Here is a 27,207-nt window from a genome sequence, read left to right as displayed (position 1 = left end):
CAACCCCAAACTTTCGAACAGTAGTGTATCAAATAAAATATTTTAAAAAAATAATGCATGTCATCTGTGTATACACAGTGTTGATATATTGTCACACGTTCCTACTATCTCATATTCCTTTCGATTCCTAAATACCCATATATTTAAGAAATTAAAAGGAATAACATTACAAATAAACTTGGCTGCATAGTTTAGAGATGAGGTTCTGTAAAAACTATTTATAACTCCATCATGAATAGAATCAGGCACTTTCAAGTGTGATGCAACTGAACAACAGAGAGACGAAAAAGTGTAGTGGTGGAATGTTAAAACTTTACTGCCTTCAGGTGTTTCAACCACATTTTGAGCATCCATTCCTCTTTTTACAAATGGTAGATTCCAAAACAATCTTTTCATAGCAAGAGCTGAAACATCAGTGCATGTTGTATAATAAAAACCAATTCAAGTTGCCTTTTATACAAAATAAAAGAAGAGTGCCCCAAAATCACTTTAAATAACCAAATGGCAAACCAGAAAACAAAAACATATCTTTTGTTAGATTACCCAACCCCCCTCCAAAAAAATGATTTACAATTGTTGTCTTCTGTTGTAATGGCACACCATCCAACACACCAAAAGGAGCCCATACCAACATATTTCAGATCTCTATTCATCATGACTGCTAGAGGTCTGGAGCTTTGTTTTTACATTTTCTTGCACTCCTCATTACTGGTACTCATTTTAATCAGACTTCTCTTTTTCTCTCATATGCAGAAAGACGAAACTGAAGACAAAGAGTCCTGCCATCATAGAGAAGGCACTGGCATAATATGGAAAGGCTGAGGGGATAAAGCGCTCATATTGGGTATGCTGCAGGGGGCGGACAGACACCTGTGGAATAACAAAAGAATCAGTAAGTATCAACAGTCTTTGTAAATCACTACGGAAGTATTGAGAACCCTAAATATAAACAGAAAGTTTTCAAATTTATAATGAATCTCACCTGGGTTGAGGAGTACAGGTGCGTGTAGCCAAGTCTGTTGTAGTCAACTTTGAACTGAAAAACTCCATATACATCTGGAAGCTTGAACTGTACACTGTATTTTCCACCTAAAGAAACAGTCATATATATCTTTAATGCCATTCATTATTAACATACACTACTATTTAAAAGTTTGGGGTCAGTAAGATTATGTTTATGAAAGATGTCTCTTACACTCAGCCATTTATTTGATACAAAGCAGTAATATTGTGAAATATTATAATTTTAAATAATTTTTTTCTAAAATGTAATTTATTCCTGTGATGCAAAGCTGAATTTTCATCATCATTACTCCAGTCTTCAGTGTCATTCATTATAATATGCCGATTTGGTGCACAAGAAACATTCCTTAAAGATATTAAAAAAACTCTTACTGACCCCAACAATTCAAACGGTGGATACACGTGAAAACATACCATTTTTCTTAAGATAGGTCCTAACAAATGGATCAATTCTGACAAATTCCAGCTGAATGTCATCTCCATCAAAGGGCACCCACTTTCCACCAGAAAGCATCTCAATCACAATGCTGTATTCCTGTAGAGACAATGCAGACAGTAGTAGTAAGTCAAATTGCTTTGTTGAGCAAAATATTTGCTTGCGTCACAGTCACAAATCAGAAGACACTTCCAGTTCCAAAACTGTCAAATGAGCTATAGGGGCTTTCGCACCGGAGGAACCTTTTCTAGAACTATTGGCTGAAGTACCCGGATTGTGCCGTGTTCGCACCACAGGAACTAGGAACAATTTTAGTTCTAGGAACTCTTTTTGGGGGAACTAAATTAGCTACCACTTCAGAATAGGGTCTAAACCAGCATTACAGGAACTATCAGTGACGTGAGTGTACATTGATTGGTCAAACGCATGTCAAACACGGGCATTCAACATTTTAAAAAGCCATGTAAACATTTACTTCACAAACATGGAAAAGGGTGATAATGGCATTTACCTGTTGTCTGCAGGGTTGTGTTCTTTTCTCCACCTCAATGATATGCAATACTGAAAGTTGTCATAGGAGATTTTGTTTCTTAGCCCAACTTTTTGCTCTTTCAGTCGTGTAAATTATGCGTTTACATTTAATCTCTGTTATCATAAAACCCACGACACAACAAACACAGCTCCGATCACGGCATCATCCATTCACCATTTTTCAATGTTTGTAAATGTTCCTAAAGTGGGGTGGATTCTGGAAACCGTTGCCGCTTCAATATATATCTTTCAAGTTATTAATCAACATTTATCTTTCTGTTAAATTATTTGAATGGCTTCTTCAACGCATGTTAAAGCATTTCTTTTCCTTTTCAAATACTAGAAATTAAATTTTTAATATTGTCTGTACCTCTCACTGAGAGAAAAGAACATGTTATCAGTATGTTTTGGGAAAGTTTCCTGCTCAGAGCAGAGCTCAGATCAACTTCAACCTTGAAGAAGCTGTGATTCATGTGTATCCGTGTACGTGCGCTAAGTGTTCTGTGCAGGTCCTTTGTACTGGTGGACAACTGGCACTCTGCTGGAGAACAGACAGACGCCATGTCATGACCCCAAAAGGACATCCAGTACCTAAATCCAGGGTCCCCTCGTCAGCATCCTGACGAATGGAGATATGCTTCTGACTGTCTGTCCATGTGTGGAAGATTACCAAATTTGTCTATTTATCTTAGCCAATCAGAATCATTTTTACCTTAGTAATGACGTAGTTAGTAGACTGTTAGAATAAAATTGTGGAAATGTGAATGTACGCAGAGCGGCCTACAAACTCTGCTGATGAAACCGAGAACTATTATTCAGTAAAAATTTTCTTCAATTTATTATTTTTTAAAACTCTGACTCCAGGTCTTTATTTCATCATATCTGGTCTTTTGGGTCTTCAACTGTAAAATTCCCTAAAGAAGGACGCTGTCGACCGTTTCACAGTTCCTATTCCCGGTGCGAAGGAACCAGGAACATGACCCGGGGGAGAAATTAGTTCTCGGGGAGCTATCTTAGTGGCTAGTTCCTAGAACTGTTCAGTGCGAAAGCCCTTATAATGCCTATAAAAACAATATACGCTATGCCTCACCACAAGGTCAGTGATGGTATAGGCAGCAGGGGGTGTGCCCTCTCCAACTGGATGATGGGTAACAGCCCCAACCCTCAGAACACCTGCCTCCTTAAACACCCAGCGGGACAGGGCCTCAGCCAGCTCCTGGTTACCAGTCTGTTCATATCTATGAAGAATAGACACATCATGCATTATAAAAACTCTAAACAAATGGAGAATATCTTTCAGCATGGCACAATAAGTTTAGTTGAGAGCCTTAACTTCACAATTGATCAAAAATAATAACACATATTAATGGCTGACCAATATATCGACCAATATTTGGCATGTTTTAAAGGTGCCCTAGATTGTTTTTTCACAAGATGTAATATAAGTCTAAGGTGTCCCCTGAATGTGTCTGTGAAGTTTCAGCTCAAAATACCCCATAGTTTTTTTTTAATTAATTTTTTTAACTGCCTATTTTGGGGCATCATTAACTATGCACTGATTTTATCAGCACGGCCCCTTTAAGAGATGCGTTCCCTCTGCCACACAAGCTCTCGACTATATTACAGTGCATTTACAAAGTTCACACAGCTAATATAACCCTCAAATGGATCTTTACAATATGTTCGTCATGCACGCTGTATGCATGCTTCGAATTATGTGAGTAAAGTATTTATTTAGATGGTTACGTTTGATTCTGTGTGAGTTTGAGGCTATATGCTCTGTGGCTAAAGCTAACATTACACACTGTTGGAGAGATTTATAAAGAATGAAGTTGTGTTTATGCATTATACAGATTAAAAGTGTTGAAAATGAAAATAGTGACGGCTCTTGTCTCCGTGAATACAGTAAGAAACGATGGTAACTTTAACCACATTTAACAGTACATTAGCAACATGCTAATGAAACATTTAGAAAGACAATTTACAAATATCACTAAAATATCATGATATCATGGATCATGTCAGTTATTATTGCTCCATCTGCCATTTTTCGCTGTTGTTCTTGCTTGCTTACCTAGTCTGATGATTCAGCTGTGCACAGATCCAGCCGTTAACACTGCCTTTCCTTGTCTAATGCGTTGAATGGGCTGGCATATGCAAATATTGGGGTCATACATATTAATGATCCCGACTGTTACGTAACAGTCGGTGTAATGTTGAGATCTGAGTGTTTTCCGGAAGTCTTTTAAACAAATTAGATTTACATAAGGAGGAGGAAACAATTGAGTTTGAAACTCAATGTGTGTCTTTTCCATGTACTGAACTCTTGTTATTCAGCTATGCCGAGGTAAATTCAAATTCTGATTCGAGGGCACCTTTAATTATCAGCATCAGCCATTACGTTTTTGGCCTGTTTGGCCAATGTCAAAGTGACAGATTCACTGTCTTCATTAGTTTACTGCCTTTGTTTTATCAGTTCTGTCTAAATTACACAGAATATTACACAGAACTGTTAAACAAGGAAAATTAATGTCATATGAAAAAAAAAGTATTACAGCATTTGCATTTCTATTATTAGTAATAAACAGACAAATGCTATAATACTTTCTCATATAATGTTAACATTCATCAAATACACATTTGAATAGAACAGACATATGCAGATATTTCATTCAAAATATGCTCTGCTATATTCAGTTGGCACTATGATGTTCATGTCATATTAACTGTATGTAAAAGAAGCCCTACCTGGTCTTTATTTGATAAAATATGATTCCCAGTGAACACAGACTTATCAGATTACTGAGTGCACTGTTGGTTACAGTGTTTACTTCCTTTTTATTCATATTTTCATCTATCTCTTTATTTGTGAAAAATACTATAATAGCATTACAGAATCAAGAAGTTTCTATCTAAAGTTTAAATATGTTTATTTTAGAGTTGTATTTTGTCAAGTTTAAAACATTTTTATATATTTTACAATTAAATACTTCTAATCCAGTAAATATGCAAAGTAACTTATTTTATTGTAGCATCTGTTATGCATGTGTTATTTACCATCTTTAAAGGGATAGTTCACCCAAAAATGAAAATTTGATGTTTATCTGCTTACCCCAGCACATCCAAGATGTAGGTGACTTTGTTTCTTCAGTAGAACACAAATTATGATTTTTAACTCCAACCGCTGCCGTCTGTCAGTCAAATAATGTTAGTGGATGGGAACTTCTGTTATGAGAATAAATAAAACCTGCATAGACAAGTCCAAATTAAACCCTGCGGATCGTGATGACACATTGATGTCCTAAGACACGAAACGATCAGTTTGTGCAGTATTTATATCATATCAACTCTAATACACCACTATGTCCAACTGCGTTCAGCACTTGGTTAGTAAGGCCTGATCGCGCTCCGACAACGGCAGTGATGTTTCACTCTCATTGAAGTATATGCACGAGACATCAATGTGTCGTCACGATCCGCAACGGTTTAATTTGAACTTGTCTATGCAAGTTTTATTTACTCTTATAGTAGAAGTTCCCATCCACTAGCATTATTTGACTGACAGACAGCAGCGGTTGGAGTTAAAAATCATTATTTGTGTTCTACTGAAGAAACAAAGTCAAACAAAAAGGGTAAGCAGATGAACATCAAATTTTAATTTTTGGGTGAAGTATCCTAAATAAATAATCAATAAATAGTATAATATCAGATATAGCTTACTGACTTTATATCGGCATTGACCATCAAAAATCCATATCGGTAGGACACTAATACATATGATTTCAACCTAATGTCACAATGCATTTCAACGTCTGAATATATAGCAATATAACATTAACATACCTCTTTGACCCAGGGGCAGCCTTCTGCACAGGGGAGTTGAAGAAAGCATCACTGAAGAAGTGCAATGACCCGCTGAAAACCACACGTGCGTTGTTTCTTGCCTGCAGACCGGCAATCAGTAGGGTGTTCTTTCCAACTGCATGAGGATACTGGAAAGCAAAAAGGGAACTGAGGTGAGTGGCAATGAATCTACCAAAAATATAACATTAAAAGATTTTGGCTGTCATTAAGCACCATACTTTGAAATATTTACCTGTGTGATGGGACGATCAGGAAAGTAGGAGTATGAAGTAGAGGATCCTGTCAGAATGTCTAGCACCAGAGAGTTATCTGGGTCAGCCACCATGCTGAGAAAGAGAGGTAACTTGTAACTTGAACAGTTACATTTTCCCAATAAGCAAGTAACAGCGTATCAAGAGACCACTTACCCAACACCTTTGAATAGGACTGGTTTATCAGTGGGATTGCCAACTATAGTTGGTGCTTTAAGAAGATTCTCTGGATCTGCAACAATAAGCGTGTGCTGTAAAAAAAAAAAAAAAAAGAATTAAACTTTAACATGCCTGATAAGGCTTCAAAGATTTTAAACTGTGGTGTAAATGTCAAGAGAATAAAATAATTACAATATTAATTTAACATGAAATAGCAACCCATTTTAAAAGGTGCTACAGAGGATCTTTTCGATGACTGAGAAACCAAAGACTGTTACTGAGTTTTTGAAATGAGCGCATACGTAAGAACAACCCCCTTCCTTCACAGCTCATTTCGAGGGAATGCCTCCCAAAACTCGTGCACGAGTATTGGAACACTGTTTGTTTACCACCGGCATTCTCTGTGTCGTGTTAGTGGATTCATTATGTCGGACTCACTGCAGGTAACTCATAATCTGCAGTTGTTACTCCTGTCTCCTGACAAAAACATCGCATGCGGCGCCTGTGGAGTGTGGAAAGTTACTGGATCACGCAGCCGCGCACGTCTCTCACAAGGAACGTAATGGCAGTGATTGACAAGCCAGAGGGCCAATCGTTCACACGATTGGCTGAAGTTTTTAAGGCCCCACCTCATGCACAGATGATGTATATTAATATTATTCCTTTCAGTGCACCTAATAAATAGTCTTTTAACAGTTAGTAAAGACAGTTTCAACAAAAAATCCTCTGTACCACCTTTAATTCCAAGGTCAAGTTCACCCTCAAGTGTTTCACATTATATCTTTTTCTATTGGTGCCATAATCTTTATTACACATAATTTTCATAATAAAGTACGGAATTAGTGTTACAAAAAAAGATTAAATATTTTATTTGTTTACCTGCATATCATGTGACCATTAACCAATATCAGAACTGTGCACACATGTTAAATTAAATAAATTATCAAAATATTAACTTAAAATCTGAGTGGGTACTTCAATTAATTATTTTAAATCAAAGTGATTCATCTGAAAAAACAATGACTAAATGCTATCTTGCTATTGGCTAAAGCCAAGCAGCCTACAGTAGGTGACATCAGCCAAAGTGAAAAATCATTTAGTCTATGCAAATAATTTACATTACGAGATTCCAAAGACTTTTTTCACTTGAATGTGGTGTACTGAAGAGTCATGGACAATACGAGAGAAGAGTGCATTAAGAAAATAAATATGTCCATTTTTATTTTATGTTCATATTTTCACATTTCATTGTATATAAACTGCTTGAAGCCATTTTTCCTTCCATTACTTACCTCGCCAGGATCAGACACATCATAGTTATGGTGGTCAATGACAGCGGTTTTCTCCTCATCGAATTCAATCCCACATTCACTGCCTAGCTCTCTCAGAGGGTCACCTGCCAGAGTCATATAGGTAAAAAGATTACTTTGACATCATCAGGCCAGTATGAATACACTTATTCAAAACCAATACAGCACTCACCGATATCAGAGCTGGCAGCAATAAGAACATTTCCTCCACCATCAATGAAGGCCGTAATGGTCTCTACGTTGATGTTGCCCCCAAAATCTGTTTATTGGATATTTGTAAACATAAGAAAATGGATATTCAAAAATAAAAATTGCAGCATGACATGAAATTCAACAGGCCTCACCTTCCACTGATGGAGAGAAAAGGATGAGATGGTCGTAGAGGAACTGGCCATACTTTATCAAAGAGAGACCAGGATCATCAGCAGTCTTGAAGGTAAGGTCAAACCCACGATCTGAAAACAACAAGAATGCAATTATGGGTTTAAACACTTAAAAAGAAACGTACCATACCTTTTTGTGTCAGTACAGGCATGTTGGTGCAATTACTCAATCACATTCACATATTCTCAACCCGCATCTTCTACTCATATAGCATATAAATGAATATATTAAACTTGTTTCCAGGTGCTAATGTGATAATTTGTAGTATTTGAATAAAAAATATCAGATAATGTGTAGCTCACCTGCTAAACTGCGGAAGAAGATTGAATGAGTGTCTCTGATGTTGGGATTGTCCAGCAAAACGAGAGTCTTTCCGTCTCCTAAAACCGCCTGCAACATTAACGCCAGGGATAAAGCAAACAGAGTGCTTTTACTGAACCCGCCAGACAATCTGGGAATCATTGTAGCACGCCGTCTTTTGCAGGTTAATGTTGCAAGAGTCGCGGTGTCCCTCATTGACAAGCAACCCATCGCCATTTTCCTCCTTTGGACAACGTCAGCGCTAACGCGGATGCGAACTCTGACCCAGAGCTGCAGCCAATCGCGTGCTGCCTCATAGGCTCATTAATATTATAATGAGACAAAATATCTGGCATCGTCCACACCTTACACATACAATAAAACGTGTTTATTTTTTTATTTTTTTTTTGAAGGAAATTTGATCAAACATACATGCAGATGAAACAATTTATTAATTTATTATAAATTTAAATTAAAAATGTTATGTATTTATTTATTAAATTAAACAAATAATATGTTAATTTAATTAAATTTATGCGCGTGAACTGATTATCCTTATAGATAGATTTTGGAAAAAAAAATAATAATAATAAAAAATCAGCCTTTTCATGTTATGTACAAACTGTTTACATTTTTAACGACCAACAGGGGTCAGTGCAACACAACTTTATGGCCTCAGTGTGTGGCAATAAGTTCAATTAATTTTATAAAACTGAACGTGAAGATATCATATATAACGTTAGCTATTATATACTTGTAAGTTAATTCATCCATTATACTTATATACTTAATATTTGCTTTCTAAAACAATGCTTTTATAGGCGTTGGTTTTTACATGATACATTTCTGAATGTTACATGTTTACATTTGTGTGGCGTTTCATGAATTAAATTACTTTTCATAATTTTACTGTTTACATTTAGCTTGCAAGTTCTATTGTGACAACTTTCCACATACAGTGTCAATTAATTGAATCTTTGGACAATAATGGCGGAAAGGCTCAAGGTATGTCAGAAAATTAAAACCTGTGAAATATTCACTTGGGTAAAAAGTGTGGCAAATAGATCCAAGCTAAACTATTATTATTATATTTTTTTTAAGAAAGAAAAAAAAAGGGCAGCCAAATAATCAACACCTGTTTTCCTGTTCATTTACCTAACCGTTTCTCTGTAACCCTCAATGAGCTATGACACATGAAACAACTGGCAATTGTTTTGAAGCAAAGGTTCAATCCTTAATTATCACACAATTTGAAACACCACATGAAAGAGCAGTTACTGCCACTGGAAGCCTATTATTGAACATAACCACACTTTAAAACAACAAAGCACCCATACCTCTGATACCTGCAGTCCATGTCAAACCGCGTTCATCAAAATGCTTTGTAATGTGGTCCAAGTAATGTTGTTTTTAAACTGATTAGATTTTTAAAGCTTTCATCAATGTCTCAAAGCGTTTTGATAAACTGTTTTCATGAAAATTAAATTAAGTTAAACAACCAGTAGCTTTGCTTTCCTGGCAATAGTATAGTCATTTATTTCAGTGGCAATAGTAACTCAACTACCATCCAAAAGATAGTACTTTATTAACAAACCATTAAATTGCACACTCGATCACTTGTAATACTAGTTTATATGAGAGTATTTGACAAGGAAAGCTGTGATATTCAAAAATAAAAGATTGATTGCAACACACAGTAGTAATAACAAGAATTTTTAATAGTCCATTCTCTAGAGTGCATTTTAAAATGAAAATGTTCAAGCAGTACTATTCTCAAGTGGAAAATGAGTAAACTCTACAAACCACAAATCACTAATAAATGAATCGATAAATAAAAATTCGGTAGCTGATTTGTCAAAAAATGAAACTTGCACAACAGTCATATGTTTAATTGGCCTCAGTAAAAGTCTACAATAGCGTGAATACATGATCTGGCAGAGAACATTTACAGGGAGACAGTATTAAAAGGTTTGAAAGGATTACAAATTAAGTTTTGTTCATATTAAATTACATTTTTTCTTTTTTATTTAAACTCAACTCTATACAACGTACTTTTAATAGTGCTGTGGTTTGAGATATTATGACATCTACCTAGCATTTTCAAAATATGAGTGTATTTAATTATAGCATGTTAATCAGTAATAACCAAACCTCTGATGAGAAATATTACACTTTGTGACAGTCTAAACTCCATGTGGATCTCTCTGTCCTTTTAACTCCTATTGGGCTAATTCAGGTCAGAAACCCCTCACTGTTCTTGGCTTTCAGTCTACACCTTTCCAGACCCCTCCTCTGTCTCTGCCTGTGAACTGGTCTCCTCCTCTGCCCCCTCAGTTTGAGATTCTGGCTGGGCTAGAGCTCCTTCTCCTTCCTCACTGTCCTCTTCCCGTGTCCGGAACAAGAGCTCCCCTCCCTGGATGACCTGCTCGGTGGTTTGCCATGTGCCGTCCCCTGCGTACTGCTGATAAAAGTCAGAGTCCGCCTGAAACATGACCAGGGCCTGGGCAGTGTGAATGCGCACATGCTGAGCGAGAGAGCTGGCATCCAGGAACTTCTCACCACATGAGTCACATGCATACAAGATCTGGGTGTTGGGATCTGCAGGAATAGAGCAGCACACTGTTTCAGCTTGGCATTGAGTGAGCAAGTTCACAACAAATTGTCACATCTATTCTGTGTAACTCCTGGACGATGACCTGCTTGAGTGCCTTGATGTTTGAGTAGGAGTGGTGCTCAATCTTGTCTTTACAAAATCCCCCACAGGTGCCCAAATGGTGTTAAATGGGTCCTTGATTATGATTTCATAGTTTTTAACTTTAGTAAGTGTGTAATGTTCCTGTTTGAGCATAAACGACATCTGCAATGTCACGACACTCAAAGTTCAATACAAAAGCGAGATATTTTCTTTTACATTAATCTCTTTTTAAGGACTACAACAAACGTCTGGAAGGAACTACAACAAGCTTCTTCCTAGGTTGGTGACATCATAAACCCCAAAATTTACATCAGCCCTGGCCCCGGGAACACGCAACAAAGGGGCCGAGGCCATGTTGGGCTGCTTTAGAGAAGAGGAAGGGTTGTTGTAGTAGAGTGTTTTTACCATGCTGTCATTTTACGCCGGACTTCTTCACAACGAGGGTCAATTCAAAGCTTGATTTGCACAAAAGATTAAAGGTGCCATCGAACGTTTTTTTACAAGATGTAATATAAGTCTAAGGTGTCCCCTGAATGTGTCTGTGAAGTTGCAGTTCAAAATACCCCATAGATTTTTTTAACTGCCTATTTTGAGGCATAATTAGAAATGCGCCGATTCAGGCTGCGGCCCCTTTAATTGCTCGCGCTCTCCGCCCCCTCCCGAGCTCTCGACTCTATCATTGCATAAACAAACTTCACATAGCTAATATAACCCTCAAAAAGGATCTTTACAAAGTGAATTAAAAAAAATCTATGGGGTATTTTGAGCTGAAACTTAACAGACACATTCAGGAGACACCTTAGACTTATATTACATCTTTTAAAAAAAGAAATGGCTGGGCACCTTTAAGCACTTTACTACCAAGAACTTAACATTGTGCCCAGGCACTTCTCACTACACTCCTCCCCCTTGAAATGTCATACATTTTGGATGATGTTAGATACAAAATGATTGATCCATTCTTTTTCCATTTCCAGAAGTCTATTCCTTTTTAGTTTCTTTAACTTTTGCTATATTTTCACACTTAAAATGGTAATCCTCTTGTACCATTGTCCTCTTTTGTGCAAAGAAATAAGTTTTCTGAGTATTCTCTCATTATTGTCAGCATTAAGTCTGAGAATGATTCATTTGTTCATTTTTTTAATCGATTGACAGCACTAATATATAGAGTATATAAATTATATATTATTCACCTGCTTCTTGGACTTTCTCCACTGCTTTGGTGATCTCTGCTTTCAGTGCCTCAGTTTCATCTGCGGATACAGAGGTTGCCACTGGCAACACTATGGGGGTCAAGAAAAACAAATAATATGAGTAGACGTTCAAGTGTCATTATGGTGACACTCAGCATATTTCCTTAGGAATCACCTTTCTACAAGGCACAGAGTAATAATCAGTTTTATCACACTCCTCTGTCACATTATCTCACCTGTGAGCTGTGCTACAGTGCTGCCAGCCAGAGCCTCTGTGGCCAAAGTCACAATGTCATCTGTAGTAACCGTGACAATGTTGACTTCATTATTGTCGAGCTCTGAGCCAGGGGCAGAGTCAGGCAGAAGCTTCTCCTCCTCGTCATCCTCCTCAGCCACCACCAGTCTCTTCATGCCCGCCTTCCCCTGGTGCACAGTCTTCACATGAGAACGCAGATTATCCACACGGTTGAATCCCCGGCCACACTTATCGCACAGGAAAGGTTTCTCCCCTGTAAACAAGAAGTCATCAGAAGCCCATAAGAGAGAAATACACAAGAAAAGGCTCAAAAAAAATTTACCTTACCTGTGTGAATGATGATATGCTTTGAGAGATCTCCCACATTGACAAATGCTTTGTTACAGGTGTGGCACTTGTGTGGTCGGATATTGTCATGATGACGGATGTGATTGGCCAGCTGGCTAGACTGGACAAACCTTTGAGGTATGATAGTAAAATCAAACTTTTAATATGTGGTGAATCCATTTTGAATCTATGCAAAATCATTCATGCAGTGTCTCAAATACCTTTTTCCACAGCGGTCACACACATACGGTTTCTCCCCAGTGTGTTGGCGAACATGAGCAATCAGTGAACTGGCCTGTGTGAAGCCTTTTCCACAAATCAGACACAGACAGGGCTTTTCCCCTAAAACAGTAAGACAGAAACATTCAAGTAAACTTTTAAAGTGGACCTATTATGCTTTTTTACATTGTCAACTTTCTATAGTGTTATTCTTAATATCAGTAAGCTCTGACGCTGATTTTTCCACCCGTATCTAAAGTGACACTTCCGACACATGCTTGAAGGGGTTGCCCAATCACAACACACTAATTCAGCTGACCAATCAGAGCACTTTGCATTTTTCGGAAGGACTGGCTTCACAGAGAGTGGAACTACACAGAGTGTTACAAACTGACCGGAAAGAGAGGAGCTGCGACAATGTAAAATATGTGAAAAATAATGTGTTTTTTTTTTAACATTTAAGTGTGAACATTCGGAACAAAATCAAGACATTGTAAAAGGGAATAATAGTTCCGCTTTGAATATAACAGTGATATGAGACACGTCTCATACCTGTGTGGATGCGCACATGTCTCTGCAAGGCGCCAGGGTCGGCAAAGGCTCTCTGGCAGTGCATGCAGACAAAAGGCTTTTCACCACTGTGCACACGCAGGTGTCTCTTCAGGTTGCCTGTGAACAGACCATGGAGGGACATTAAAATTCCAATATATATTATATATATATATATATATATAATGTATATATCTGCTGCAAAAATGCCACACCTTGTCCTAATGTGTAAATCTCACCTGAGGTGGTGAACTGTTTCCCACACTCCTTACACTTAAGTGGCCCATCTGCAATGTGGATCTTCAGGTGTGCTTTCAGGTTCCCCAACTAGAAAAAGAAAAAATATATAAAAATCTATTTGTTTTACAGTTATCAGCCTTTGTAGTATACATTTGTAGAAATGGCTACAATATAATTTCAATAATATGGTATAATCCTATATTTATACTACATACTACTAGTACATACTACATATACTAAACCTATATTTTACTACATTTATATAAAATATATACATTTTGTTTGCATATTATATTATATTTACAGAATTATTTCTAATACATTACATATTATAATATAAATAAAGCAAGAGAGTATAAAATTCTGTTGTGATGCTTACAATATTAATAACCTTTTAAAAAAATATAATTTTATTATTTTTCATATAAATTTGATTTTATTTACAGTAAATATTTTAATTTATCATAATTTAGTCTATATTATATATTGTTGTAATATATATATATTGTTGTAATGTTTACAACAATATTACTAAACTATTAAGTACATGTATATTAAAAAAAATAGCTTATGCTTAACAAGACAGCATTTCTTTAATCAAAACTACAGTAAAAATGGTAACACTTAAAAAGGTTTCATTTGGTAACATTAGTTAACTACAAACATTAACTAACAATGAGCAATACTTATACATCATTTATTAATCTTAGTTAATGTCTCAACATTTACTAATACATAGTTCATAAAGTTGTATCTGTTAACATTAGTTAATGCACTGTGAACTAACGTAAATATGAACATTTTATTATTAACTAACATTAACCAAGGTTAATAAATGTTGTAAAAATATTGCTCACTGTTAGTTCATCTTAACTAATGCATTAACTAATGTTAACAAATGAGACCTCATTGTAAAGTTTTACCATAAAAACAGTAATATTGTAAAATATTATTACAATTTAAAATAGCTGTCTTTTAATTTAATATATTTGAAAATTCAGCATCATTACTCCAGTCTTCAGTGTCACATGATCCTTCAGAAACCATTCTAAGATGCTGATTTGATGCTCAAGAAATAATATTATTCTTAATATTATCATCAGTGTTGTAAACAGTTGTGCTACTTAAGATTTTTGTGGAAACCATACTAAATAAAAGCATTAAAAAAATTACTGACCCCAGACATTTGAACGTTAATGTTCATATTATATGTAAAATATACACTAAGACTCTTTTTACATCATTATACTACTGTAAGGTTTTTATAATTACATTTATAAAGGTCAAATTTTACACAAGTACAAATGGATCCCTCACCTGGTTGAATTTCTTGTCACAGTGTTGACATTTGTGACCTTTGTCAGTATCGTGGGTCTCTAGATGTCGCATCTTGGCAGTGGGGTCAGAAAAGGCTCGTTCGCAGTAGTCACAGTGGTAGGGTTTTTCTCCACTGTGCACCAACTGATGCCGCTTTAGGTTTCCAGAAGTGGTGAAGAGCTTCCCACAATCCTCACAGCTGTACCGCGCCTCATCCGTGTGTCGCTTCCGGTGTAGGTTCAGCAGACTGATTTGCCGATAACTCTTTCCGCAAGTGGAACAGCAGTATGGCTTTAGAGGACTGGAGAAACAGTAACGTGTAAGAATGTGTGTAAGGAAAACTGCACATTGTGAAGTTTTTCTGTTAATATGGTTTACATATTTCATCTTATGGTTCACAAGTCAGATGAGACTGTAGAGGAAGAGCATTAGGCTCACCTGTGTGTTTTCTCATGTGCTTTGCAGGCAGCTGGGTCTGAGAAGGCTTTGTTACAGTCTCTGCAACTAAATGGCTTCTCACCAGTGTGAATGCGCATGTGACGTTTAAAATTGCCTGTGTGTGTAAATTTCTTCCCACAGTCCTGCACGAATCAGATAACCAAAATGAAAATACAACAGTAAAGAGATCTAGTAAACCTATTAAAATCTTTACTTTTAAGAGTGTGTACAACTTTTATAAAGGACAGAGACAATAAAGACTGAATAATTTCTCACCTCACATTTGTGAATGACGGAGCCATATGCTCTGGACTCACTGCGCTCAGCTGCGGTCGCAGACTGCTTCCCCTCCGAACCCGTCGTTTCTCCATCCTCTGTGTCCATGTCCTCATCTCCTTCTTCCTGCTCCTCCTCCTCTTCTCCTTCCTCGTCTCCTTCATCCTCTTCTTGTACCACGTTCTCCACGCTCTCAGTTTTTGATAGACTTTCCTCTGCGTCATCAGCTTTTAGTAAAAAGGTTAACAGTTATGAAACCTAATCCTAAAAATATATAAGGTGAATGTACACCATAGTTATTTAAGGCAGAATTTACCTTGTGCAGATGTGTGAACGGTTGCATATTTAGACTTGCTTCTCCTTGTGCTAACATACGACCGTTTAGCCGCCATCCTCTGTGAGAGATCTGTAGGAGCAGTATAGTGTCACAAAAGTATTGAAACACGGTTAACATTAAAGGGATAGTTCACCCAAAAATGAAAATTCTATCATCATTTACTCACCCTCAATTTGTTCAAAATCTGTATAAATTAGATATTTTGAAGTATAAAAGATATTTTGAAGAAAGTTTGTAACCAGGCCACTTTGGGGCACCACTGACTTCCATAGTAGGAAAAAACTACTATGGAAGTCAATGTTGCCCCAAAACTGTTCAGTTTAACACATTTTTCAAAATATCTTCCTTTGTGTTTAACAGAATAAAGAAATTTACACAGATTTTGAACAACTGAGTAAATGATGATAGATTTTTTCATTTTTGGGTGAACTATCCCTTTAACAAAAGCACTACGAGTAGAGAATGGACACTAACTAGGAGTGTAGTCTGCATCAGAAGGGTCATCTTGGTAGGGTGGAATCTCTTTTGTGGCTCTCTCTTCCTCTGTTTCTGCCTTACTATCCAAGAGACTGGCTTTTTTTGGTCTTGTTTTGGACAGCCCACTAATTTTGCTGACAGCTCTCAGAGACTTTGTGCTTTGTTTCTCAGTCATGTTGCTCACAATCTCCTGGGTTTCTGTTGTTTCCGACTGCGAGGGAGCTTCCTTCACTTCAGGAACCACATTCTGAGTCATTGGATGACTCTCCTGCTCATCCTGGGAACTTGCATCCTCCGGATTCTTCACAGATCTCGGCTGCTCCTCCACCGGCTCAGTTACTACTACTTTACATGAACACAAATGAGAAAGGGCGGCTTGAGAGACTTATAACTTTAGTACCTTCTTAAACTAACAGCATATGAGAATCTGAACTCTGCACTAACCAGGTTTGGTTGATGAAGGGGCAGTCAAGGACTGAAAAGCTGAACAAGCATTGACGATTTCCTGCATTTGAAGGAAAGTAGCTACAGCAATAACGTCCTCAATGTTCTGAGGGTTCAAAGTCAGCTTTGCGGTGTACATAAACTCAAGGACCTGCTCAAGACCTGAATAAAAGATTGAACGCATTAGACAAAGGCAGAAAACAACAAATAACTAATAATGAGCACAGAAATGTTATAAATTTAATTACATATAATTAACCACAAAAGATCAGATTAAAGGGATCATTAACCCAAAAATAATTACTCACCCTCATGTTGTTTCAAAAGTGTATGACTTACTTTCTTTTGTGGAACATGAAAGAAAATGTGTTCTTTGTCCATACAGTGGAGATCAATGGGCACCAATATTGATAGGTTCCCAACGTTCTTTAAAAAAACCTTCTTTTGTGTTCCGCAGAGAGAAAGAAATGCATTTGGAACGACATGAGGGTGAGAAATTGATGACCGAATTTACATTTTTAGGTGGAGACAGTCACTTTAATTAAAGTTCTCCGTAAGACTGCAAGCCTACCTGCTGCGTTGCTGATATCAAGATGAACAACATCTTTCTGGTCCAAAAAGAGTGTGCGGAAGTAAGCACTACATGCCGCCAGCACAGCCTTGTGGGCCTTGAAGTCTACTCCATCAACCACAAAAGTGCAGTCACAAAGAAGACCCAACTGACGTTGTTCATTAAGTTGCCCAAGGACTTTCCCACTGTGCCAAGGAAAGTCCATAACTGATGGAGCAGACTATAGAACTTTAGACCACAGTATCCTGATCAAGAAAAGAAGAAAAAATATTGCACTATTGCAACTTTTGAATTTGAGGCTCATAAACAAATGTCCCAGTTTGCAAGGATGTAAACAAATTGAGGTGAACCAGGGCCTTCATCTGGTCAACTCTGTCCCAAGCCTATTCATATAAATTCTGCTCCTGTCCCAACCCCTGTCAATTTTACCATTATGTAAAAGTTTAAGAACTATCTGAATAATGCAGAAAACACATGGTCGTTCATGTGATTATGGCCATGATTCAATATTATAATATTCAGTATTTTTTTCAAAGCAAGTGCTTTCACAATTTAAAGTCCTAAAACTGAAGATTTATCCCTGTACTATGATCTACATCTCATCCAACAGTACTGCTGTAAGCTGTATCTGAATATGTAATGAAATTATCTAATCCACAGAACAAAATTATCCCTCTATGGTGCATTATTCTCATTATGATTCAGTGCATGTACAATGCCCAAACATTAATCATCCAACAGACTTTATTTACTTCAATAAACAAGCATCATTACGCAACAGTCCGTGTGTGTTTCTGTGCGACACTGAAATGTTTATCTCGAGCTCGCTCGGGACATTTTGTCCTGCAGTCAAATTCAAACTGTCATTATCAGCCGAGTCGAGCACAATGATGTCTGATTGCCTGGCTTTAACGAGTAAATGTGTCTAGTGATTTGGCGAGCAACTGCGCAACAACCCGACAAGAATGTGACGATGTTGCGGATTGATTATGAGTCCTCTCTCTCTCTCTCTTAGTTCCGGGATTAATTTAGCGTGCCTGGCCCTGCTGGATCAAGATGGCGCTGACAGAGGCGGGCTGTAATCCTGCCTCTTCTTTCCTCATTTTAGCTGCGCGTTCGTTTAGAGACGTATCTGAAAAGTAGTCCTAAAAACAACTGGATGATCGGGTCGTGTTTGACGTTCTTTACCTTTTATAATGGACGAGTTTCAAGCTTTCCCTGACTTCAGCTGATCCGTCCAATCGAGTGTTTCGGTGATCGATCTCAGTGCTCAGCCTCGTCGCGCCGCCATCTTCCGCTCTCTGATCGATTGATAGTGGCCGAGCTAATGGCTGGAAGTTAAGCAGCATAGCGCATGCGCGGGCTTTTCTTGTAACTGTTTTGACCACATGACGGCGAACTTTAGCTATTATTTAAAAACAGTGATCTAATAATAAGACCAGAGTGAGGAAATATCCATAAAATAAAACGCAGCTAGTTTATGAATTGGGTCATTAATGCGTTTTAAAAACCACCACGGGTTACATATTAAAATGTGTTTTGAGCTGATATGCAAATCTAAGGGGGCAGTTTTACTTCACATTTTAGTCATTAACTAAATCGTCAGTGAACCATTACCATGTATCTTGGGGCAAAAATTGGCAGGCCTGTTTCTTTGTTTTTTTAGGTGCTTTACTTATACATTAAGTTTATGTTCCCCCGAATCACATTCAAATAACGGTAGTACATCTATATATGTGACCCTGGACCACAAAACCAGTTATAAGGGTCAATTTTTTTGAAAAATCATCTGAAAGCTGAATAAATAGGTTTTCGATTGATGTATGGTTTATTAGGATAGGACAATATTTGGCCGCGATACAACTATTTGAAAATCTGGAATCTGAGGGTGTAAAAAAAAAAAATAATGAGAAAATAAAAACGGCTTTAAATTTGTCCATAGGAAGTCCTTAGCAATGCATATCCACTCAAAAAATACATTTTTGATATATTTATGGTAGGTAATTTACAAAATATCTTCATGGAACACGATCCTTACTTAATATCCTAATGATTTTTGGCATAAAAGAAAAATCGATATTTTTGACCCATGAAATGTATTGTTGTACAAATATACCCATGTGACTTATGACTGGTTTCGTCATCTAGGGTCACATATGTTGCTACATTTTTAATCTAATGTAAATGTTCATATTTCCTCAAGAATTTAGAATATTAATATAAACTTTTAATGCTGGAAAACATTTTCTGGTCTTATCTGATCTTCCAATCTGGTTTTAAAGGATTTTTTTTTCTTTTCTTCCATTTTTCAGTTGGTTAGGCTTAAAGACCAGCTGACCTAGTTAAGCCAGCAAAGACTAGTTTAAGATGGCTCCAGTCCAGCATGGTAGAGTTTTTGATATTCCATTGAATTTCTCTGGATGCAGGAATAATTTCTTTTTAATTTTAATTTCCAATTTTGAAAGAAATAACCTGTTATAATGGTAGGCAGTGATTTGCATATATTTGTATCCGGTAGCCTACAGCACAGTGACAGGTTGATGGATGACATAAAGCATAAAAATAGTAGATGATAAGACTGAATAATAACAGCAGACTCTATTTATAGAATAGTACTCAGAGACACATAGAGTACCTGTCATTTGCACATGATGTCCACTTTAATGGAAGTGGACAGGAACCAAATCACTGACTCACAAGCTCAAAATATTCATCAAAGGTGTCCTGGTTTTATTCCGTTTTAAAGTAGCATGTTAATCACACAACACAACAATTTTACATTTAGAAAATGTACCTTTTGATAACAATAACAATCCGTTCAATTAATAGATTTTTCGCCATTTGGGAATTAGTTGCATCATTCGTTCTGATTGTTTGTCATACAGTAGGCTCCAAAAATGTGAGGTTATCTTTTTTCAACAATATCTTGAAAAGATAGCAAACTTGGTTAGTCCTATTTCCTTTAATGATAGCAGCATTTGAGCTGCATAAACTTGACAAGTTTGTGTCAAACCTGATCATGTTCTCCAGCATAATTTGATGATTGAAAAAACATCTTGAGCTTAAATGAAACCAAGAACATCTAACCGCCTGTACAAAGAGTCACATGATTAGTGTCATAGAAATAGTGCAGAATCTGAAATATTTCTTATTAATTTAAATATACATATTTTTTCTTTTCTACTCTCAAAATCCCAAAATGTTCTCTTTCTTTCTAAGTTTAAAATTTGAATCACAGATTTTCAATGTGGTCTCAGACTTTTGGACCTCACTGTACGTATACTGTAAGGTGATATTCAATTAGCAGGGAATTGACATTAGCAGTACATTTGTCTTGAATGTTTTGAATACATATGACAGGATTAAATTCCATCCAAGTCTAATGAGAAGAAATGAGAGAAGGTCATGGAGGAATGACAAAGCAGGACTAAGTAGCTATATTTTCAAGGTCATTTATCACAGGGAAACAGATACAGCAAGAGGGGAAAGATCTAAATTTTGATCTCTGTGCGGAACGTCTGTGCATGCTCTAGTTTTGCAGTGTTTCTCTGTGCTTTTATAGTGAGAGTCCCATCAGGCCCTAAACATGACTTGACCGAGGTGGGGTCCACGTCCTCTGGTAGTTGGCATTTGTGGGTAAAAGTGTTCAACACTGTCCCATCAGCAGCAAGCTGTTGAACAAAAATGCATACATAAGGGAATGAATGATATTCTGAAAAGTCAGATGTATTATACAGAGGTCTGTGTCTGTTTACCTTTTCAGCATGAACTTCAATCTGATTGTTTGAGGTGGTGACTATCACATCCTCAGGTGAAAAGTCTTGGACATCCACTGTGAATTGGTATGTGTCTCCCAGAGTCTTGATGTTCCCAACTGTCCCTGTTCTGTCTAAAGGAAAACATCAAATCTTTTGTGATACTTGAAATATATTACACATGCGTTCTTGAATACTTGATTCTGATTTGCCAATCGCACCATCCAGGGTTCTGAAATTTCCTAATATTCGCTGTCATTCATGGCAGCGCTACTTTCATGTTTCTCGTATCACACTGCAGACGGCACACTGGCATCATCTTGCGTCTCAATTATCGACCGAGGTTAAAATTACATAATATATTAATAGATCTATTACTGTAGGCAGATAGTTTTACTACATCGTAATGGACAATTTTTTTCTTAGTGGGAGCTTAAAACAGCCAAATTTCATTTCATTAATTTCTTTGTTACTTTCAGTGACAACATCATGCTTTCAAAATGTGACTGAAACTATCAAGTGAAGTATTAACCCTGTGATATTCCTCACTGATGGGTCAAGACTAAGCAAAACTTTTTTAATGAAAGAAATTTACTGTATTTTTTTCAGTAATATGTATTCTTTTTTTTTAGGCGATTTCATGATACTGGACAATATTCACCTCTTAATTATCCTTTTTTTTATATATATATATATAAAATAATACAAATATTAGAAGAAAGTTCTATCCAATTCACGTAAGGCAGATGCCAGCTGGTTTGAGAAATTCATGTGTATGTACTATGGTATGAATGTATTTTCACTAGTTGCTTATTGAAGTATTTTCAGACATAATTACTTTTATTAGGTTTTCCATTTGGATATATTTTGACATCCATTGTCGTTATTATTGTCAGTTATTTGTGTGTTCATACACTGTCATAAAAAAAGGTACAGTGCTGTCACTGGGGCGGTACCCTAAGGTACAAAGGTAAAAAGGTACTAATATGTACCTTTAAGGTACAAATATGCACTTTAAAAGTACAAATATGTACCTTTAAGGTACTAATATGCACCATTTAGGGGTAAGTAAGAATTTACCTTTGTACCTTAGGGTACCGTCCCAGTGACAGCACTGTACCTTTTTTTTCTGACAGTATTGCAGGCACCACAAAAACACCAAGTTTCAAACCATTCCAATGAAGTAAAAAATTTGCAATGAGTACTGTACGTATATAGTCTCAGTTATATAATGCAAGCACCACTATGTTACAAATGGGCATTCTTGTACATTAATATCCTTCTCTAATGATGTGTGAAAATTTGCCTTGGTGAATCTCAGACAAGCTCTTCATACCCATATATCACGCTCAGCAACAGATTGCCCTTGCGCTGTTAAGTCATTCCCCAACAGTGAAGTCACAGCACTGGCTCTGGCCCAAAACATTCCCTAATTTACCCTTTCTCTGCCCCCCAGGTGCCCTTGTATAGCACATGTGAACAATCTGTTGTTGTTTTTTTACACATACTTCTACACATACCAACCGTGAATATTAAATACATCTGCCTTCACATATACATCACACAGACAAACAGTCAAATGTCTTATGCGGTCTTGAAATTCATATACTAACATAAATATATTTTCAGGCCTCAAACATTTGACACGTTTGTACAGTCATTAAAAGTATAATAGAATGTGAATATATACAGTAAATACTGATACTCATATCCAAAATAAAAATGTTTAATGAGTTAAAGCTGATAAAGATACATTACGCTATATATATATATCCATAAAGAACTGGAATCAGCCTTAATAACTCACTTGGAAATCCCAAAGCGTCTTTCGGACACATGAAAGATCCAAAGTCCTCAGCAAAGAGTCCCCGGCTCTTCTCCATGTATGGGTTTGTTGAGGTTGAGGATGAAGATGAGGAGGATGACGTCTGGTGGTAACTGCGCTCCGATCGGTAGGCAGAGGAGTTGGTCCCACTCATTAGTGTTTAGATGGTTTCTTTCCCTTAAATTGATATCCAGTCAGAGTTTTGGATTGATATAGTGAGCACAGAGTTTATAAATGAAGTAGTTTTGTGCCCTGCCTTTTTAAAACATGGTATGAATCCACTCTCAAGCCTGTTTGTATTAGCTGTCTCTCCCTGGTGTGGGTATTGTCTGTCTGACTGTCTTATATATGGTGGGTCTAGCATGAGAGTTCTTACTTCTATGTGTGTGTGTGTGTTAATTGTGGGATGACAGTGTGCTATAATTATCGTGCGAGGGAGAGGGGCTCTGTGGTCGGAAAAGTTTTGTGTGATGAGGGCTTGAGGTTGAGAAAGGGGCTCTGACAAAGACTCAAAGATAGGAAAGGGAGAGAGATACGGATGGAGGGGGGGGGGGGTGTTGAGTCAACAGCTGGCATTCCAGACACTCGCTCCCTGAAATAGCCGTTCCTGTCCTCTCTCCCGTTCCGTCTGCTCTCCATCCATTTTTCTCCAGCCTGCCATCCAAGCCGTGATTTACAAATGCAGGCATCAGAAGCTTGCGATGCCTGTCAATCTAAAAATTACAGTAAACACAGGTCCTGAGAGTGTTCAGCTCTGCATAAACAGCAATGCTGCGGAATGACAGTTCAAACTGAGGATTAACAGAAAGATGGAAGGAATGTTGATGAGAGAGTGACGTTGAGGGACAGATGACGTTAGGAAAACGGATTAGGAGGCATTTGTTTTTGGAGGAGAGTTGCTAATATTAGACACTTTAGTGTCGGTTTACTCATTACAGAAATCACATGTATTTTCAGTTTCCTTTTCATGAGTTGTTTAAGATAAAGATGCACTGATATTACATTTCATACCGATAATTATTTTCATGCTATGGTCAAATAAATATTACCATTCTGTACAATTCTGTGTAAATAGATAAATAAAAAAAATGCTAAAAGTGAATATAGCCATAATGCAGAGTATGAAAATGGATATTAATTTGGCTAAAGATTACATTTAACAGTGTTAATTATTATTAGATATTTAAAGATTAAATTTACAGTGCTCAGAGTAAATGAGTTCACTCCCTTTGAAAAGTAGCCTTACATTTAAAACAATATCTCAATGAACACAAAAAAAAATTCAAGACTAAGTTTAATATAACATCTGTTTAACTTATAACATGAAGGTAAGGTTAATAATTTTTACTCAAATTAGGGTGATGCAAAAATGAGTACACCCCACTGAAAGTCTCTGGAGCAAAGCTAAATTTTAGACTACAAATGTCTAATTTAACAAGAATTCAACCACAGGTGAGTCTAATTATTCATTACACAGGTGTCAAGCAGACAGTTGACTATAAAAGGGTGTTAAAACCCCTTCCCATTTCATGCTGTCAGCAATGGCACCACATGGAAGAGAAATGTCACAAGACCTAAGAAAGAAAGGCTACAAGAAGATCAACAAAGCTTTAATTATCAGTCAGAATATTGGAGCAAAAGTGGTACAAAAATTTAAAAAAGATGGAACTGCAACCATCTCACACAGACATCCAGGTCGTCCACGGAAGTTAACACCTCGACAGGAGCATCTTCTGATGAGAAGAGTTGAAGAAAATCGGCATGCAAGTTCACTGCAGTTATCTAAAGAAGTAGAAAGCCAAACTTGGGCTTTCAGATGGAGCAATAATAACTGACATGATCCATGATATCATGATATTTTTAGTGATATTTGTAAATTGTCTTTCTAAATGTTTCGTTAGCATGTTGCTAATGTACTGTTAAATGTGGTTAAAGTTACCATCGTTTCTTACTGTATTCACGGAGACAAGAGAGCCGTCGCTATTTTCATTTTTTATACACTTGCAGTCTGTATAATGCATAAACAACTTCATTCTTTATAAATCTCTCCAACAGTGTAGCATTAGCCGTTAGCCACGGAGCATAGGCTCAAATTCATTCAGAATCATTGTAAACAATACTATTTCCCGTGAAGCAATACGCCGTACACTGCAGAGGAATGGCATGCATTGGTGCCGTCCACAAAAGAAGCCTCTCCTAAAGCACAGGCACAAAAAAGCCCGCCTACAGTTTGCCAGGGCCCGTGCTGACAAAGATGAAGACTACTGGGACTCTATACTCTGGAGTGATGAGACCAAGATAAATGTTTTTGGAACTGATGGCTTCAAAACTGTATGGTGTCACAAAGGTGAGAAATGCAAAACATGGTGGTGGCAGTGTCCTTATGTGGGGCTGCACGAGTGCTGCTGATGTCGGGGAGCTGCATTTCACTGATGGCATCATGAATTCACAGATGTACTGCTCTATACTGAAAGAGAAGATGCTACCATCACTCTGTGCCCTTGGTCGTCATGCACTTTTCCAACATGACAATGATCCTAAACACATTTCTGAAGAAGAACCGGGTGAAAGTGATTCAGTGGCCAAGTATGTCTCCTGATCTGAACCCAATCGAACACCTATGGGGAAGAGACAAGTTGAGCTTCACTCTTCATCCAGAATCCACTCTCTAAAAGAGGTCATTCTTGAAGAATGGAAAAAGATAGATGTTGCAAAATGTCGCCAACTTGTTCATTCCATGCCTAGAAGACTTGGTGCTGTCATTAAAAATCATGGAGGCCATACAAAGTACTAGATGTAGTAGTTTTTGTTGTGAGGTGTACTTATTTTTGCATTACCCTAATTTGAGTAAAACAACTGTCAACATTTTGGAAATTGTTTTTGTGTTCACTGAGATATTGTTTAAAATGTTACTTCTCAAAGGGGGTGTACTCATTTACGCTGAGCACTATAAGTGTTCTATAAGTGAGTGTTAGATGTCAGCAAATGTAATCTGAATGTAAAAAAGAGGAAATTATTAAATATCCAATAATGACCAATACTGATAAATTTAAAAATCTCTAATATCAGCTGGTGATTGATTTGGTACCTAAGGGCTTTCCACACTTGAAATATTTAACCCTGGGTCATTCTAAACCCCTGAAAAACAGAATCCAGGGTTATCTTCATTCACGTTTCACACTGCTCATACTGTATTAATCCTGTGTATTCAAAAGCTACCGTTTCGCACTGCACATTCCTAAACACAGAGTTAAAGTCCTTATCTGCATTTTGCAGTGACACTGACACCGACTGGACAAACGCAGCACGTGACCTGTTTACATAAAGGCTCTAGCATTGCACGTCCTCATATTAAACCTCTGACTGTAATATCTTTTTTTTTTTTTTGAGTGAACTTTTAGAACTATAAAGGTAATAGTGATGGTCTCTTCTTTACTCCAGTTGTCGCATTTTCCATCGCCGTTTGATCACATTTTTCCTATCATACGCAGAAACGGCTGTTTATACATCGTGCGCTGTTTCTGTGACTGCCCAAAGTGCGTGAATATAAGGCAAACGATTGGTTGTCTTTTGCTAAGCATCTAGTTGTAACATTCTAACACCGCATAGTTTCATACTGCAAGTTTGGCACCACAAAAGCTAAATGCTTTTAAGTGCAGTGTTTTAAACGACAATAACCCAAGGTTAAGCGCAGTGTGAAAATATGATCCCTATGATCATCCCTATAATGTTAAAGGTGATAAAGAGGATCTTTTCGTCGACTGAGAAACCAAAGACTGTTAGTGAGTTTTTGAAATGAGCGCATGCGAACAACTCATTGCGAGGGAACGCCTCCCAAAACTCGTGCAGCACGAGTATTGGAACACGAGTGTTTACCACCGGCATTTGTGTCGTGTTAGTGGATTCATTATGTCGGACTCACCGCAGGTAACTCATAATCTGCAGTTGTTACTCCTGTCTCCTGACAAAAACATTGCATGCGGCGCCTGTGGAGTGTGGAAAGTTACTGGAGCGCGCAGCCGTGCTCGTC

At 37.2% G+C, this 27,207-nt stretch overlaps 3 protein-coding genes across 4 annotated transcripts in view; all 3 read right to left on the bottom strand.

Annotated features, from left to right (window-relative positions):
* ddost (dolichyl-diphosphooligosaccharide--protein glycosyltransferase subunit (non-catalytic)) overlaps positions 1–8,514 on the bottom strand; it is an 8,986-nt gene extending 472 nt beyond the window's left edge. The window contains exons 1-11 of the mRNA XM_067370991.1: positions 8,261–8,514; positions 7,919–8,029; positions 7,747–7,833; positions 7,557–7,660; positions 6,262–6,356; positions 6,087–6,180; positions 5,834–5,982; positions 3,081–3,228; positions 1,438–1,558; positions 983–1,089; positions 1–870 (exon numbers count right to left, since the gene is read on the bottom strand). The exon at positions 1–870 is cut by the window's left edge and continues 472 nt beyond it. Of these exons, the coding sequence (XP_067227092.1) occupies positions 721–870; positions 983–1,089; positions 1,438–1,558; positions 3,081–3,228; positions 5,834–5,982; positions 6,087–6,180; positions 6,262–6,356; positions 7,557–7,660; positions 7,747–7,833; positions 7,919–8,029; positions 8,261–8,495 (1,401 nt within the window). The 5' untranslated portion in view covers positions 8,496–8,514 and the 3' untranslated portion in view covers positions 1–720. The remainder of the gene's footprint in view (positions 871–982; positions 1,090–1,437; positions 1,559–3,080; positions 3,229–5,833; positions 5,983–6,086; positions 6,181–6,261; positions 6,357–7,556; positions 7,661–7,746; positions 7,834–7,918; positions 8,030–8,260) is intronic.
* A 1,404-nt stretch (positions 8,515–9,918) lies between these two features.
* Positions 9,919–19,199, bottom strand: zbtb17 (zinc finger and BTB domain containing 17). 2 transcript variants are annotated; one of them, XM_067371877.1, is made up of 15 exons: positions 18,786–19,199; positions 17,598–17,842; positions 17,027–17,188; positions 16,580–16,924; positions 16,085–16,174; positions 15,769–15,995; positions 15,493–15,635; positions 15,055–15,355; positions 13,737–13,824; positions 13,501–13,617; positions 12,951–13,071; positions 12,730–12,860; positions 12,383–12,655; positions 12,147–12,236; positions 9,919–10,856 (listed from the first exon to the last, which is right to left on the bottom strand). In XM_067371877.1, the coding sequence occupies exons 2-15, from the start codon at positions 17,800–17,802 to the stop codon at positions 10,528–10,530; spliced, it is 2,622 nt and encodes an 873-aa protein (XP_067227978.1). In that variant the 5' UTR covers positions 17,803–17,842; positions 18,786–19,199; the 3' UTR covers positions 9,919–10,527. The 2 variants fall into 2 exon arrangements, with proteins under 2 accessions (XP_067227978.1, XP_067227977.1); XM_067371876.1 differs by having other exon boundaries at positions 9,921–10,856; positions 16,580–16,927; positions 18,786–19,196.
* A 1,105-nt stretch (positions 19,200–20,304) lies between these two features.
* On the bottom strand, positions 20,305–23,517 carry hspb7 (heat shock protein family, member 7 (cardiovascular)). Its single transcript, XM_067370460.1, has 3 exons — positions 23,160–23,517; positions 21,353–21,486; positions 20,305–21,268 (listed from the first exon to the last, which is right to left on the bottom strand). Exons 1-3 carry the CDS (start codon positions 23,329–23,331, stop codon positions 21,089–21,091), a joined length of 486 nt encoding a protein of 161 aa, XP_067226561.1. The 5' UTR covers positions 23,332–23,517; the 3' UTR covers positions 20,305–21,088.
* Between the last annotated feature and the right edge of the window lie 3,690 nt (positions 23,518–27,207).

Source organism: Chanodichthys erythropterus, chromosome 20 (genome assembly GCF_024489055.1).
Source record: "Chanodichthys erythropterus isolate Z2021 chromosome 20, ASM2448905v1, whole genome shotgun sequence".
Classification (NCBI taxonomy): domain Eukaryota; kingdom Metazoa; phylum Chordata; class Actinopteri; order Cypriniformes; family Xenocyprididae; genus Chanodichthys; species Chanodichthys erythropterus.
This window is presented reverse-complemented; position numbering and strand designations above follow the sequence as displayed.